Source organism: Pongo abelii, chromosome 10 (genome assembly GCF_028885655.2).
Source record: "Pongo abelii isolate AG06213 chromosome 10, NHGRI_mPonAbe1-v2.0_pri, whole genome shotgun sequence".
NCBI classification, from domain to species: domain Eukaryota; kingdom Metazoa; phylum Chordata; class Mammalia; order Primates; family Hominidae; genus Pongo; species Pongo abelii.
The window spans coordinates 13,306,069-13,318,609 of record NC_071995.2 but is presented as its reverse complement, the minus strand read 5'-3'; the positions used below and the strand labels follow the sequence as shown (position 1 = coordinate 13,318,609).

The following is a 12,541-nucleotide window of genomic DNA, read 5'->3' as shown; positions in this document are numbered from 1 at the left end:
TACCGAAGGAACCAATGAGATAATAAAGCTGGTTCCAAGAGCATTTGAAGAATGCATCTTTATAGGCATTTTTTAAAAAGAATTTCAGCATAAGATTGCTAGGTAAACACTAAACTGGCTAATGTCCTAGAGGGCAGTAAGTCCATAACCTTTGGGGTTATTATTTTCTGCTAGAGAGAAATCTACAAGTTAACATATAAATATCTTCACAGTGTCTCAGCTCTAGTCAAATATTAAATAGCAAAGTCAAGCACAGGTACAGTCTCCCAGAGAGAGAGACCCATTTAAGAATGTCCCAGCACGATCTTAAGAGGATATGTCCTTTTTTCCCTTATTTTCAAGTATTGGATGATTTTTACTAACATATCCACCCATTCATATATTCGTTAAACCTTTTTTAATAGTTATGTGCCCCAGGGATATAGAAGTAAAGACACAGTCCTTATCCTCAAGGAACTCATAACCTAATGGGGGAGACAAACATGCAAAATAAAAATTACAAAGCAAAGTGATAGGGTACATTCTCCTCCCAGGTGCCCCAGGATCCCATCATTACAGGGGTCTGCCCAGACAGTCCCCAGTTCTTTTTTTTTTTTTTTTAATTGAGATGCAGAGTCTCACTCTCACCCAGGCTGGAGTGCAGTAGCGTGATCTCAGCTCATTGCAACCTCTGCCTCCCGGGCTCAAGCGATTCTCCTGCCTCAGCCTCCCATGTAGCTGGGACTACAGGCACATGCCACCACGCCTGGCTAATTTATGTATTTTTAGTAGAGACGGTGTTTTGCTGTATTGGCCAGACTGGTCTTGAACTCCTGACCTCAGGTGATCTGCCCACCTCAGCCTCCCAAAGTGCTAGGGTTACAGGTATGAGCCACCATGCCTGGCCCCCAGTTCTGTGCTATGACAACCCATCTACCATTTTCCCCACTCGTGTATTAACCTTAAAGCCTGGATGGATGAGAAGTAGATAATAGGATAAATGAATGATTCCTCTTTTAGATCATATACAGGTAGAGATAAATAAGGACCTTCAATACCTCAGCCAAGGGAGTATGTCAAATGGCAGTCTCAGAACTGGCTGGGAAGAGATAGGTTGAACAGGAAAGAGGTGAAGAAGCCTTTCTTGTCACTCCTAAAATTACTGCATATGGATGGCTCTGAACAGAATTACTAATTAACCAGATCTTATATTTCAGAAACACCCCCTTGAAAATATATTTTTATCTAAATTAATGGAGCAGGGGAGGCCTTTCTGAAACTTTACTTTGGGACCCTAGAATTTAGTTATAATATGGCAGACCTTTTTTCTGGGAGGAAAGTGCAAGAACCTGTCTGAGGACACCTAAATTACCTTGGCTTTCCCTTAGATGAGATATCTGTTTCATATAGCAGTTGACCTGGTAGCTTCAGTTTCACCTGCCCTGCTTTTATCAGGAGTCGTGTTTTCCTCTATCACCATAATCCCCAATGTTTCAGCTCTCTGAGAATATATAGTGATTTTCTATCTGCATTTAATTCTCCTAGCAGAGGCACATAGAGTAAGAGTCATTTATTTCAGTTCTCTGTCCTTACAGATCCAATTTAGTAAACATCTAATAAGCAATTATTAATGTAAAGAACTTCAGTGGAAGCTGTAGAGCATGGAGAAAAAGAATAACATCCCCGTCTCCCTACTGGAGTCCATAGTTTATTGGAGAAGACAGAAACATGGAGGTATTTCTAAAGCAGAGATTCTTAATCTTGGCTACACTCAGGATCACCTGGGAACTTTGAAACATCCGACTGAGTGCAACCCAGGCTGCACTCCAGAGCAATTGAATTAAAATCCCTGAAGCTGGGACTCAGGCATCAATATTTTTTAAGGCTGCCTGGGAGACTCCAATCTGCTGTATTGCTAAGCTAGAGAAAAACAAACTTGGAAAATGCTGCAGTAAAGGACTAACAAGATGCTGTATGAACAAGGGTACCACAACCATTCTGGATATGCTAATGTTCTTATCCACTGTCTGACCGCATTTCTGCCCATGAATGCAGAAAATATAACCTCTCATCGTAACCAGGGGAAAAATTTAGGTCAGTTTGATTGTAGGGCATTTAGAAACTATGTACTCTGGGAGGCATGGTCTGAAGGAAACTATGTTTCTGAGGGGGAAAGGGCCCCAAAAAAGATCAACCCAGAAAAATGACCCCAAAATTCAATCCACATGCTCTCTCTCTCCCCTGGAATGTTTTACTCACTTGTCTTCCTGAAAAAGTCCTATTCATCCTCTAAGCTCCCAGCTCAAAGTTTACCTCTTCTGTGAAGCCTTTCCTTTTCTTCCCCTTACCCGGCAAAACTGGGTCCCTATTTTTCTCTTACTTAGCTCCTTGTACAAAGTTCTGTTCTTAGTAGTGAATTATAATTATTATCAAATTGAGTTATAATAGGGCACACTGCTTATTTTATGGGCCTTACGTATCTTTGTTTTCTTTTTTCTTTTTTTTTTTTGAGACGGAATCTGGCTTTGTGCCCCAGGCTGGAGTGCAGTGGCGCGATCTCGGCTCACTGCAAGCTCCGCCTCCCGGGCTCACGCCATTCTCCTGCCTCAGCCTCCCGGATAGCTGGGACTACAGGCGCCCACCACCACGCCCAGCTAATTTTTTGTATTTTTAGTTGTATCTCCTGACCTCGTGATTTGCCCGCCTCGGCCTCCCAAAGTGCTGGGATTACCGGCGTGAACCACCGCGCCCAGCCCTGATTTCTTATATGGAAAGTGTATGGTTGCTATTCTTACCATTGGCTATCATTTTCCCAGCATGCTTAAAGATCTTTTAGTAGTCAAAATGTTTAATTATTTTTGCTTTCTGTGTGGTGAGCAAAAAAATTTTTTTTTTTAATTTTTAAATTTTAATTATCTTACTTAAGCTTTCTTAAGTAAGGTTGCCTCATGGACAAAAAAGCCTAAATAGAACAGGCATTGAGTTTATTGCCTTGAGCACTAGACTGGTATTGAATATGTCTTTTTGGTGAAGATTATATATATTAACACTTCTTTCTCTACCACAAATTAGTACAAAAATCCTTCAAAGAAAAAATGAGAGCTGGGCGCAGTTGCTATGCCCGTAATCCCAGCACTTTGGGAGGCCGAGGCGGGAGAATCACTTGAGGTCAGGAGTTCAAGACCAGCCTGGACAACATGGGGAAACCCGGTCTCTACTAAAAATACAAAATTAGCCAGGCATGGTGGCACGCGCCTCTAGTCCCAACTACTCGAGAGGCTGAGACACAAGAATCTCTTGAACCGGGGAGGTGGAGGTTGCATTGAGCAGAGATGGTGCCACTGCACACCAGCCCGGGGGACAGAGCGAGACTCCGTCTCAAAAAAAAAGAAAATGTTAGTCATTAAGAACCGTTCTTTCATTATGAACTATTATTTAATCCTGACTGTCACTTGAGAAATGTTTCTTTGTGAGGTGCAGACACAGGAGCCCACGAAGAAAGAAACTAGTGACTACTAGAAAACCCTGTTGCTGGAGCCACATCCCCTTGTGCCACAGGCCAGATGGAATCTCAGCAAAATGGTGGCTGTAACCCCACATGGGCTTTTACTTTTAGTGGGCACATTTTTGAAAATATTAATGTTTATCCTTAATAACCATAATTATTATGGTTATTATGGATTAAATTGCTACTGTTTCTCTTTTTGTTTCCTGGATTCAGACCAAATTAAGCCTTTATAATCTGTGAGCAAAATCACCTCAATTTTAATTGAATGACTCACAAGTATTTAATCTTTTTGCCTATTTAAAAAGTGTGACTTTTTTTCTCACTGAATAATACAAAAAGTACAAAATAAAGGCTAAACTTTAAAATATTCTTTTGTATCTAAGATCTATAAGCTTTTAAAAAGTGCTTAGTAATTTTAAGTTACTTTTTTTTTTGAGATAGGGTCTTGCTATGTTGCCCAGGCTAGATTCAAACTTGTGGACCCAAGTGATCCTCCTGCCTCAGCCTTCTGAGTAGCTGGGACTTTAGGTGTTCCCCACTGTGCTTAGCTAACAGTTACATTTTTTTGTTGTTTTTAATCACCTGACTGCCATAAGGTCTCCTGTAACCTGGTTACATTTCTTACAGGCCATCTTGTATGTTCTTCAGTCAGTATTTTATGAAACAATAACAACAGAATAGCATCAAAATATATGTCACTGGTAGGTGGCAAGCTATTAGTGCATGAACTGTATCATCTTTTAGAAGAAGCAAGCTATTTTCAGATGTCATTAAATTAGAAGCTATTTCTGGCTCATGTAGCAGTGTTGACTGCTTCATGTGTTACCATAATCCTTCTGTGACGGAAAATCTACACTAAGTAAGGACAGCATCCTTCCCAGTAGCTAGCCAGTCTACATTCACAGACTGCTGTTAGCTACTTCCATAGCCAAAATCTGTGTGTTTTCATCTGCCCAAGCTTTCCTCTCTTGCAACCTTATGACAATTAGGAACTTCTCACATACTTGCCCAGAATTCCAGCAGATCTTCAGTTGGTGGTAACACCCTTACCATGAGCCAGATTTGAGATCCCTAATCTTCTGTGATCCCTGATGAGTGAAGGGAACAAGGATATGTGTAGGAGTGGACGTTGGTATGACTAAGGGTCAAGAGAAGGTGAGGCCGGAGAGAGCCTGAGCTGGGATCTGCTGAAACAGCTCCTAAAATGAAAACAAAGTGGGGGCCAGAATTTTTTTCCGGATAGTAGTTATGTTTTCCTGCCAACGCTCAAGTCCTACACAAAGACAAATGACAATCAATCTAAATGTCAAATAAGATCGTTAGCCTGAGTAATCATAACCAATCTGTATGACACCTTTTTAACAGGAGGCCTCATTCTTCTTTTCCCCATCCAGAATTAAGAGAAAAAAAGTGAATATGGTTTTTGCTCACAGAATGGATAACAGCAAGCCACATTTGATTATTCCTACACTTCTGGTGCCCCTCCAAAACCGCAGCTGCACTGAAACAGCCACACCTCTGCCAAGCCAATACCTGATGGAATTAAGTGAGGAGCACAGTTGGATGAGCAACCAAACAGACCTTCACTATGTGCTGAAACCCGGGGAAGTGGCCACAGCCAGCATCTTCTTTGGGATTGTGTGGTTGTTTTCTATCTTCGGCAATTCCCTGGTTTGTTTGGTCATCCATAGGAGTAGGAGGACTCAGTCTACCACCAACTACTTTGTGGTCTCCATGGCATGTGCTGACCTTCTCATCAGCGTTGCCAGCACGCCTTTCGTCCTGCTCCAGTTCACCACTGGAAGGTGGACGCTTGGTAGTGCAATGTGCAAAGTTGTGCGATATTTTCAATATCTCACTCCAGGTGTCCAGATCTACGTTCTCCTCTCCATCTGCATAGACCGGTTCTACACCATTGTCTATCCTCTGAGCTTCAAGGTGTCCAGAGAAAAAGCCAAGAAAATGATTGCAGCATCATGGATCTTTGATGCAGCCTTTGTGACCCCTGTGCTGTTTTTCTATGGCTCCAACTGGGATGGTCATTGTAACTATTTCCTCCCTTCCTCTTGGGAAGGCACTGCCTACACTGTCGTCCACTTCTTGGTGGGCTTTGTGATTCCATCTGTCCTCATAATTTTATTTTACCAAAAGGTCATAAAATATATTTGGAGAATAGGCACAGACGGCCGAACAGTGAGGAGGACAATGAACATTGTCCCTCGGACAAAAGTGAAAACTATCAAGATGTTCCTCATTTTAAATCTGTTATTTTTGCTCTCCTGGCTGCCTTTTCATGTAGCTCAGCTATGGCACCCCCATGAACAAGACTATAAGAAGAGTTCCCTTGTTTTCACAGCTATCACATGGATATCCTTTAGTTCTTCAGCCTCTAAACCTACTCTGTATTCAATTTATAATGCCAATTTTCGGAGAGGGATGAAAGAGACTTTTTGCATGTCCTCTATGAAATGTTACCGAAGCAATGCCTATACTATCACAACCAGTTCAAGGATGGCCAAAAAAAACTACGTTGGCATTTCAGAAATCCCTTCCATGGCCAAAACTATTACCAAAGACTCGATCTATGACTCATTTGACAGAGAAGCCAAGGAAAAAAAGCTTGCTTGGCCCATTAACTCAAATCCACCAAATACTTTTGTCTAAGTTCTCATTCTTTCAATTGTTATGCACCAGAGATTAAAAAGCTTTAACTATAAAAACAGAAGCTATTTACATATTTGCTTTCACTCAACTTTCCAAGGGAAATGTTTTATTTTGTAAAATGCATTCATTTGTTTATTGTAGTTTTTGTGGGTTTTATTTTACTTGCTTTTTATGTTTTAGGAAAAGCGTTCACTTTGAGCTATAGCCAACAGTCCTTTTACTATTAATATATTAGTTACATGTATAAAAAAGAAAATGCTTTCTTACTATTTACTGTTGGTTCGAACACTTAAACCTAAGCCATACACACAGTCTTTGATTAATGATTCAATCCAGTTTTATTTTGTTTTCTTTTTCTCCTCCTTACTGAATTTTTATAACTATGGGCTTCAGTTCCAAATGAAATCCCCTATCTCAGAGATTTATATTTCTTTCACTAAGCAACATTTAGGATGAGTTAATATTGTATAGGTTGTCACGTTACCTTCCTCCAAGTAACCACTAGCCAGATCTGCTATGGAAAGCACGCCGTATATTGGAACTTGCTGGCAAGCCTTCTGTGGTTGGATTTTAATCAGGATTCTTAGGGGAAGACAGCATACGAGTTGCTTAATTTCTCTTGCTCTTTCTCTTGTTTTTATCCTTCCTTAATCTAAGCAGCTGATGAAGCCTTGAAAAATGCAAAGTCAATGCAATGTTTTCCTCACACCTGTGTCCCATCTAGGCTGTGTCTAGGACATTCACCTCCCATTTTTGAGTTATATACAAGTAAATGAGCAGGTGCTGTTGCTAGCATATCTAAAAAATGCCAAAGACAGAAATGACAGACGGTATTTCTCTGTGATCTGCAATTCAAGCCGAGACTTTCAGCTGCCCAGCCCTACCCCTATACACCAGGACAGCAAGGGCAAGGGCTGCCTTCCTCATTCTCCTAGAAACTGGAGGCCATTTCTCTAGCCAGAGCCTGTTCTCCCTCATCTCTCTCCAGGGCATAGCGCCATACCCCGCCCAACCTCAAACCCTTCTTTGCCTGTGATAACTAGGGAATTTTTTTCCTCTGGTTCCCAGATCTCCATGATTTCAAATCGAGGACCAGCCAGCACATTTAAAAAATGTTTTTATTTAAACAATAAAGGGTTTACAGACAAGACTGGTATGCATTTTCACGCCCTAGTTAACAAGAGCTGCAAATAATAACTCCAGTTGTTCAGCAATTCTACATGCATTATCTCCTTTATCCTCCCAACAATTCCGTGATATATTTATTATCATCCCTTTTATAGATGAGCAAACTGGAACTCAATAGTTATGTGACCTGCCCAAGTTGGAATGTGACAGAGCTGGTATTCAAACTCGAGCCTCTAACCGCGTGTCTGTCTGTTGCTCTTTCCTTGACATTTCAGATGTCTCCCTAGACAACACGAGGCGCCAAACCCATCCAGGCCTTGAAGGGCCTCCTGACCACGGCCTTGGTGGAAGTCCAAGGTCTAAGAGAATTTGGCCATTCTTTTTTCTTTTTTTTAATTTTTTTTTTTTTTTTGAGACGGATTCTCACTCTGTTGTCCAGGCTGGAGTGCAATGGCATGATCTTGGCTCACTGCAACCTCTGCCTCCCGAGTTCAAGTGATTCTCCCACCTCAGCCTCCCAAGTAGCTGGGATTACAGGCACCCACCACCACGCCAAGCTAATTTTTGTATTTTTAATAGAGACAGGGTTTCACCATGTTGGCCAGGCTGGTCTCGAACTCCTGACCTTAGGAGATCTGCCTGCCTCGGCCTCCCAAAGTGCTGGGATTACAGGCGTAAGCCACCGCACCTGGCCTCTTTTTTATTTTCAATTTTAAAAAATCAGCTGAATTTAAGATTCACTGGTGATTCTTAAAAAGGGTCTAGTTGAAATGTAATGAGCTGGCCTTCACCTGTTCCTTGGCTGTAGCTAGGTTCTTGGACTTGTGCTGCGGAATGTTTGCAATAAGGAGGGAAACTTGTACCTTCCTACTGCCCAGACACAGGGGAATGAGACAAGATTATGTTTTGATATTTGGGACAAAGAATAACAAAATATTTAATCTACAAAACATTTACAGAGCTGATGTTTTTAAGTTGAGATGCTTTGTTCAATTGCAGATTCCAAAGATAGAAATAATATATCATATTTTTCTTTCTCCCTTTTCCCGTCCTCCTCACATTCTTATCCCATCAGCAAATGGCTCTAAAACAACAAAATGTGCCAGATATTTACCTCACTTAGCCCTTGAATTTCATGGTTCAGACTTGTTAAAATATAGAAGAGACCCCTGCTGTAGTTTTATTTTTTTGTCTTTTTAAGTGAAATATTATTTTTTTCAAGTTACAGTGTGAAAAGTTTAATTTATTTCCATTTTGTTTTTATATATTTATAGGTCTCGGTTTAAACTGAAAAGAATTACACTAGGTGATTTCTAAGCTCTATTGTGTCTAATGTTCTGGGAGTTTACTACAGTAGGTGGATATTCAGTGAGACAATGTGATACAAGCTCTTGTGTAAACAGTTTGTTTTTTTTTTCTTTTTGAGACAGAGTCTCGCTCTATCACCCAGGCTGGGGTGCAGTGGCACGATCTCATCTCACTGCAACCTCCATCTCCCCGGTTCAAGCAATTCTCATGCCTTAGCCTCCCAAGCAGCTGGGCCTACAGCCATCACACCCAACTAATTTTTGTATTTTTAGTAGAGACAGTGTTTTCCCATGTTGGCCAGGCTGGTCTCAAACTCCTGGCTTCAAGTGATCCACCCGCCTCAGCATCCCAAAGTGCTGGTATTACAACACGAACCACCATCCCAGCCAGAAGGTATTTTTTAATCCCCCAAATAATGACAAATTAAGAGTATTAAGTCACAATCAAGAGAGCCCCAAAGTCTCGTGACCTGTATTAATTCAGCTATGTTCTCTCAGGGTTTTGGTAATTCACTGTATTTTCGTTTAGCTTAATATTCAGCATTCCTGGTGTTTCTCTTGATCCTGAATTTGGAAGAGGCTTTACATAATGCACAGATTGATGAAAATTTGCTTAAGTCCCGCAACACAAGAACAGCATTCACTACACCTCACATTTACTCCACAAGAATCAGAATTAAGCCGCAGGGAGACAATGAGCTGCACCACACACCCAGATTCATGTGGCCCTTCAAACAGGAGTCCAAGAAAGGCAACAGTGGGAAGCAGGCTCCACAGTCGAGGCAGTTCTCCTACCTGGCTCCAGGTTCTCAGAAACCGTCGGTGAGGAGGGAAGGGACAGGGATGCATCCTTTGAGTGGAATTTGAATTCTCCCTTTCTTCTCATCTTCATCGAATACATTAATGTCCAGCCTGCTGCTGAGCCAATAAGCACATCCTGCACAGATGCGCTTGCCTGTGAGCCTTTCATCACAGGCTTAGCCCCCATGCCCGGAGCTGATACCCCGGGCCAGACTTTTCCCTCAGGAATGACAATTTTATCCTTGGTGGAGGCCTATCTCCACCAAGCATGTGGGGAGTGGAGTCGTTTACCAGAGACTGCTGGCAATCTCACCTCCCCCTGTGGGCACAGACCCTCTTCTGCCCTTCCATCTTTGCTGCTATTTGCACAAGCTCACTCTGAAGTCACATAACCAAGCTCAGCTGGGGAGACCTGACCAGAATCCGCTTCCAGGTTATGCTCCTCTAAAAACCATATGTAAAAGAAGCAAGGAATTAGACACTTTTAGAGCAGAAGGGATGTTGGGAGACCTAGCCCAAGCCCTTCATTAGTTAGAAGCGGAAATTGAGACCAAGAGAGGTAAAGTTAGGGCTAACCCACAATGTCCCCTACCCACCAGTTAAACTTTTTTTTTTTTTTTTTTTGAGACGGAGTCTCGCTCTGTCCCCCAGGCTGGAGTGCAGTGGCGCGATCTCGGCTCACTGCAAGCTCCGCCTCCCAGATTCACGCCATTCTCCTGCCTCAGCCTCCTGAGTAGCTGGGACTACTGGCGCCCGCCACCACGCCCGGCTAATTTTTTGTATTTTTTTTATTTTAGTAGAGACGGAGTTTTATCGTGTTAGCCAGGATGTTCTCGATCTCCTGACCTCGTGATCCGCCCGCCTCGGCCTCCCAAAGTGCTGGGATTACAGGCGTGAGCCACCGCGCCCGGCCTCAACTTTCTTTCAACTTTGCCATTTGGCTTGCTGTGGCTTTATTTATTTATTTATTTATTTTTTATTATTCAAGATGGAGTCTCACTCTGTCGCCCAGGCTGGAGTGCAGTGGTGCAATCTCAGCTCACTGCAACCACCGCCTCCTGGGTTCAAGCAATCCTCCTGCCTCAGCCTCCCAAGCAGCTGGGACTACAGGTGTGCGTCACCATGCCCAGCTAATTTTTGTATTTTTAATAGAGACGGGGTTTCACCATATTGGCCAGGCTGTTCTCGAACTCCTGACCTCATGATCCACCCACCTTGGCCTCCCAAAGTGCTGGGATTACAGGCGTGAGCCACAGTGCCCGACCTGATTCATTTATTTTTTAATACATTAGTTTTATTTATTCCTCAGCACTCTGGGAGGCCAGGCAGGCAGATCACTTGAGCCCAGGAGCTTGAGACCAGCCTGGGCAACATAGTGATACCCCTCATCTCTACAATTAGCCGGGTGTGGTGCGTGTGCCTGTAGTCCCAGCTACCCAGGAGGCTGAGGTTGCAGCTGAGATCTGCCACTGCACTCATCTTGGCTCACTGCAACCTCTGCCTCCCAGGTTCAAGTGATTCTCCTGCCTCAGCCTCCTGAGTAGCTGGGATTACAGGCCCCGTGCCACCACGCCCTGCTAATTTTTTTGTATTTCTAGTAGAGACGGGGTTTCACCATGTTGGCCAGGCTGGATGTATTCGATTTTTAAAAATCCAAACTGTGTGCAGGAGAATATGAAAGGAATACATAAGCCTTCACTGTTCATTTAACCTGCTAATTCATCTGTGAAAATGATGACCTTAGAGTGCCGTAATTAGAGAACAGTGGAAACAAACCGACTTCCTCTAACAGTTTTCCAGAATGACCGCTTGATGGCACTGTGACTTGTGGGCAGAGCCCACCACCTCTTCACGATGCCTGTCACACTGGCGAATTCAGGGAAGTCCTCGTCTCATAGCAACAAGACAGGGAAAATTGCTGAGCACCCAGAAGCAGCTGTAGATTAAGTAATCAATCAGTGTGTTCAAAACACAAAGCATTTAAACACTGGAGGAAATTCCAAAATAATACCCTTTTCAGACATGAAATCACTAGTCAAAATATTGTTTTAAACCCATTTTACAAATGCGATCATTTTCAAAAACTCCATCAGACCACCAGGCTGGCATTAGTGCCACCCACACTTGCCAGGGCCTGTCTTTTCCTTTTCCGCTCTTTTCATCATTGACTCAGAGAATTCATGGACTTTTTCATAGCAGTGTATCTAGAGTTTCCCTACAAGTGAATGTTCATGTGCTGCTGGTAAGTAGGCAGTTAAATTTATTTTAAAGTAAGCCCCTACAATCTGGGCCATTCTGAACTTTTTTGCACAATTGAACACTTCAAGAGCTCTATGTTTTCTTTCTCAGAAGAAGCCTCTTTTATATATATATTTTTTTTATTTTTTAGTAGAGACAGAATCTTGCTTTGCTGCCCAGGGTAATCTTGAACTCCTGGCCTCAATGATCCTTCTGCTTTGGCCTCCCAAAGTGCTGAGATTACAGGTGTGAGCCACTGGCCTGGCCAGAAGAAGCCTCTTTAAAAGAATTGCTTTACAGACTCTGTGAACCCTAATTAAGTTCTATGTGTAGGGTTATGCAATTTGGATTCACCAATAATTTGAAGAATGTGTGAGTTTAGTTCCACAGAAGAAAGACCTCCAACAAATGCTGGGCTCTGCAGCGAGGAGTTCGCATGCATCTGGTTTGAGGATTATGATGCAGGTCTGGAGGTCTGGGAACATAGGCTGGTTCCCAGCAGGCAGTCAGGAAGGCAGTTCCCAGTTATTTACCCACAACCCCTAGATATAGATTCAAACTCCTTGAGGGGAATTCTGAATGAATCCTCTCTATTCTGCTTCCCTGCAGTATCTTCCAAAGAACAGTCTCCTTTAAAAGACTACTGTACATTTGGCCAGTAGGACCCTGACTATGCTTGCTCAGGAAGGACAATAAGACCATAGCACAGACCGCTGGACAACAAAATAGTAGCTGTGAAGAGTTGCATGGTGGGGAGGATGGCAGCACAACAGCTGAGAAGAACGGATGGGTCTCTGCTCATCAGTCAAGGGTCATTTCACTTCCATGCTACCTGGTTCTCTAAGCAGATGCACTGCACTTGAATGACCCTTTACAAATCAGAAAAAAAAAAAAAATAGGTACAAAACTCCAGTGA

The 12,541-nt window shown here is 42.7% G+C and overlaps 1 protein-coding gene across 3 annotated transcripts in view; it reads left to right on the top strand.

Moving 5' to 3' along the window:
• The window catches only part of GPR19 (G protein-coupled receptor 19), a 41,742-nt gene extending 29,201 nt beyond the window's left edge, over positions 1 to 12,541 (top strand). For 2 of the 3 annotated variants that reach the window (XM_002822951.6, XM_054526856.2), the window contains one exon: positions 4,882 to 12,541. In XM_002822951.6, the coding sequence (XP_002822997.3) occupies positions 4,904 to 6,151 (1,248 nt within the window). In that variant the 5' untranslated portion in view covers positions 4,882 to 4,903 and the 3' untranslated portion in view covers positions 6,152 to 12,541. Of the gene's footprint in view, positions 1 to 1,574; positions 2,074 to 4,881 lie in introns of all 3 variants that reach the window. The other variant, XM_054526857.2, reaches the window with a different exon arrangement.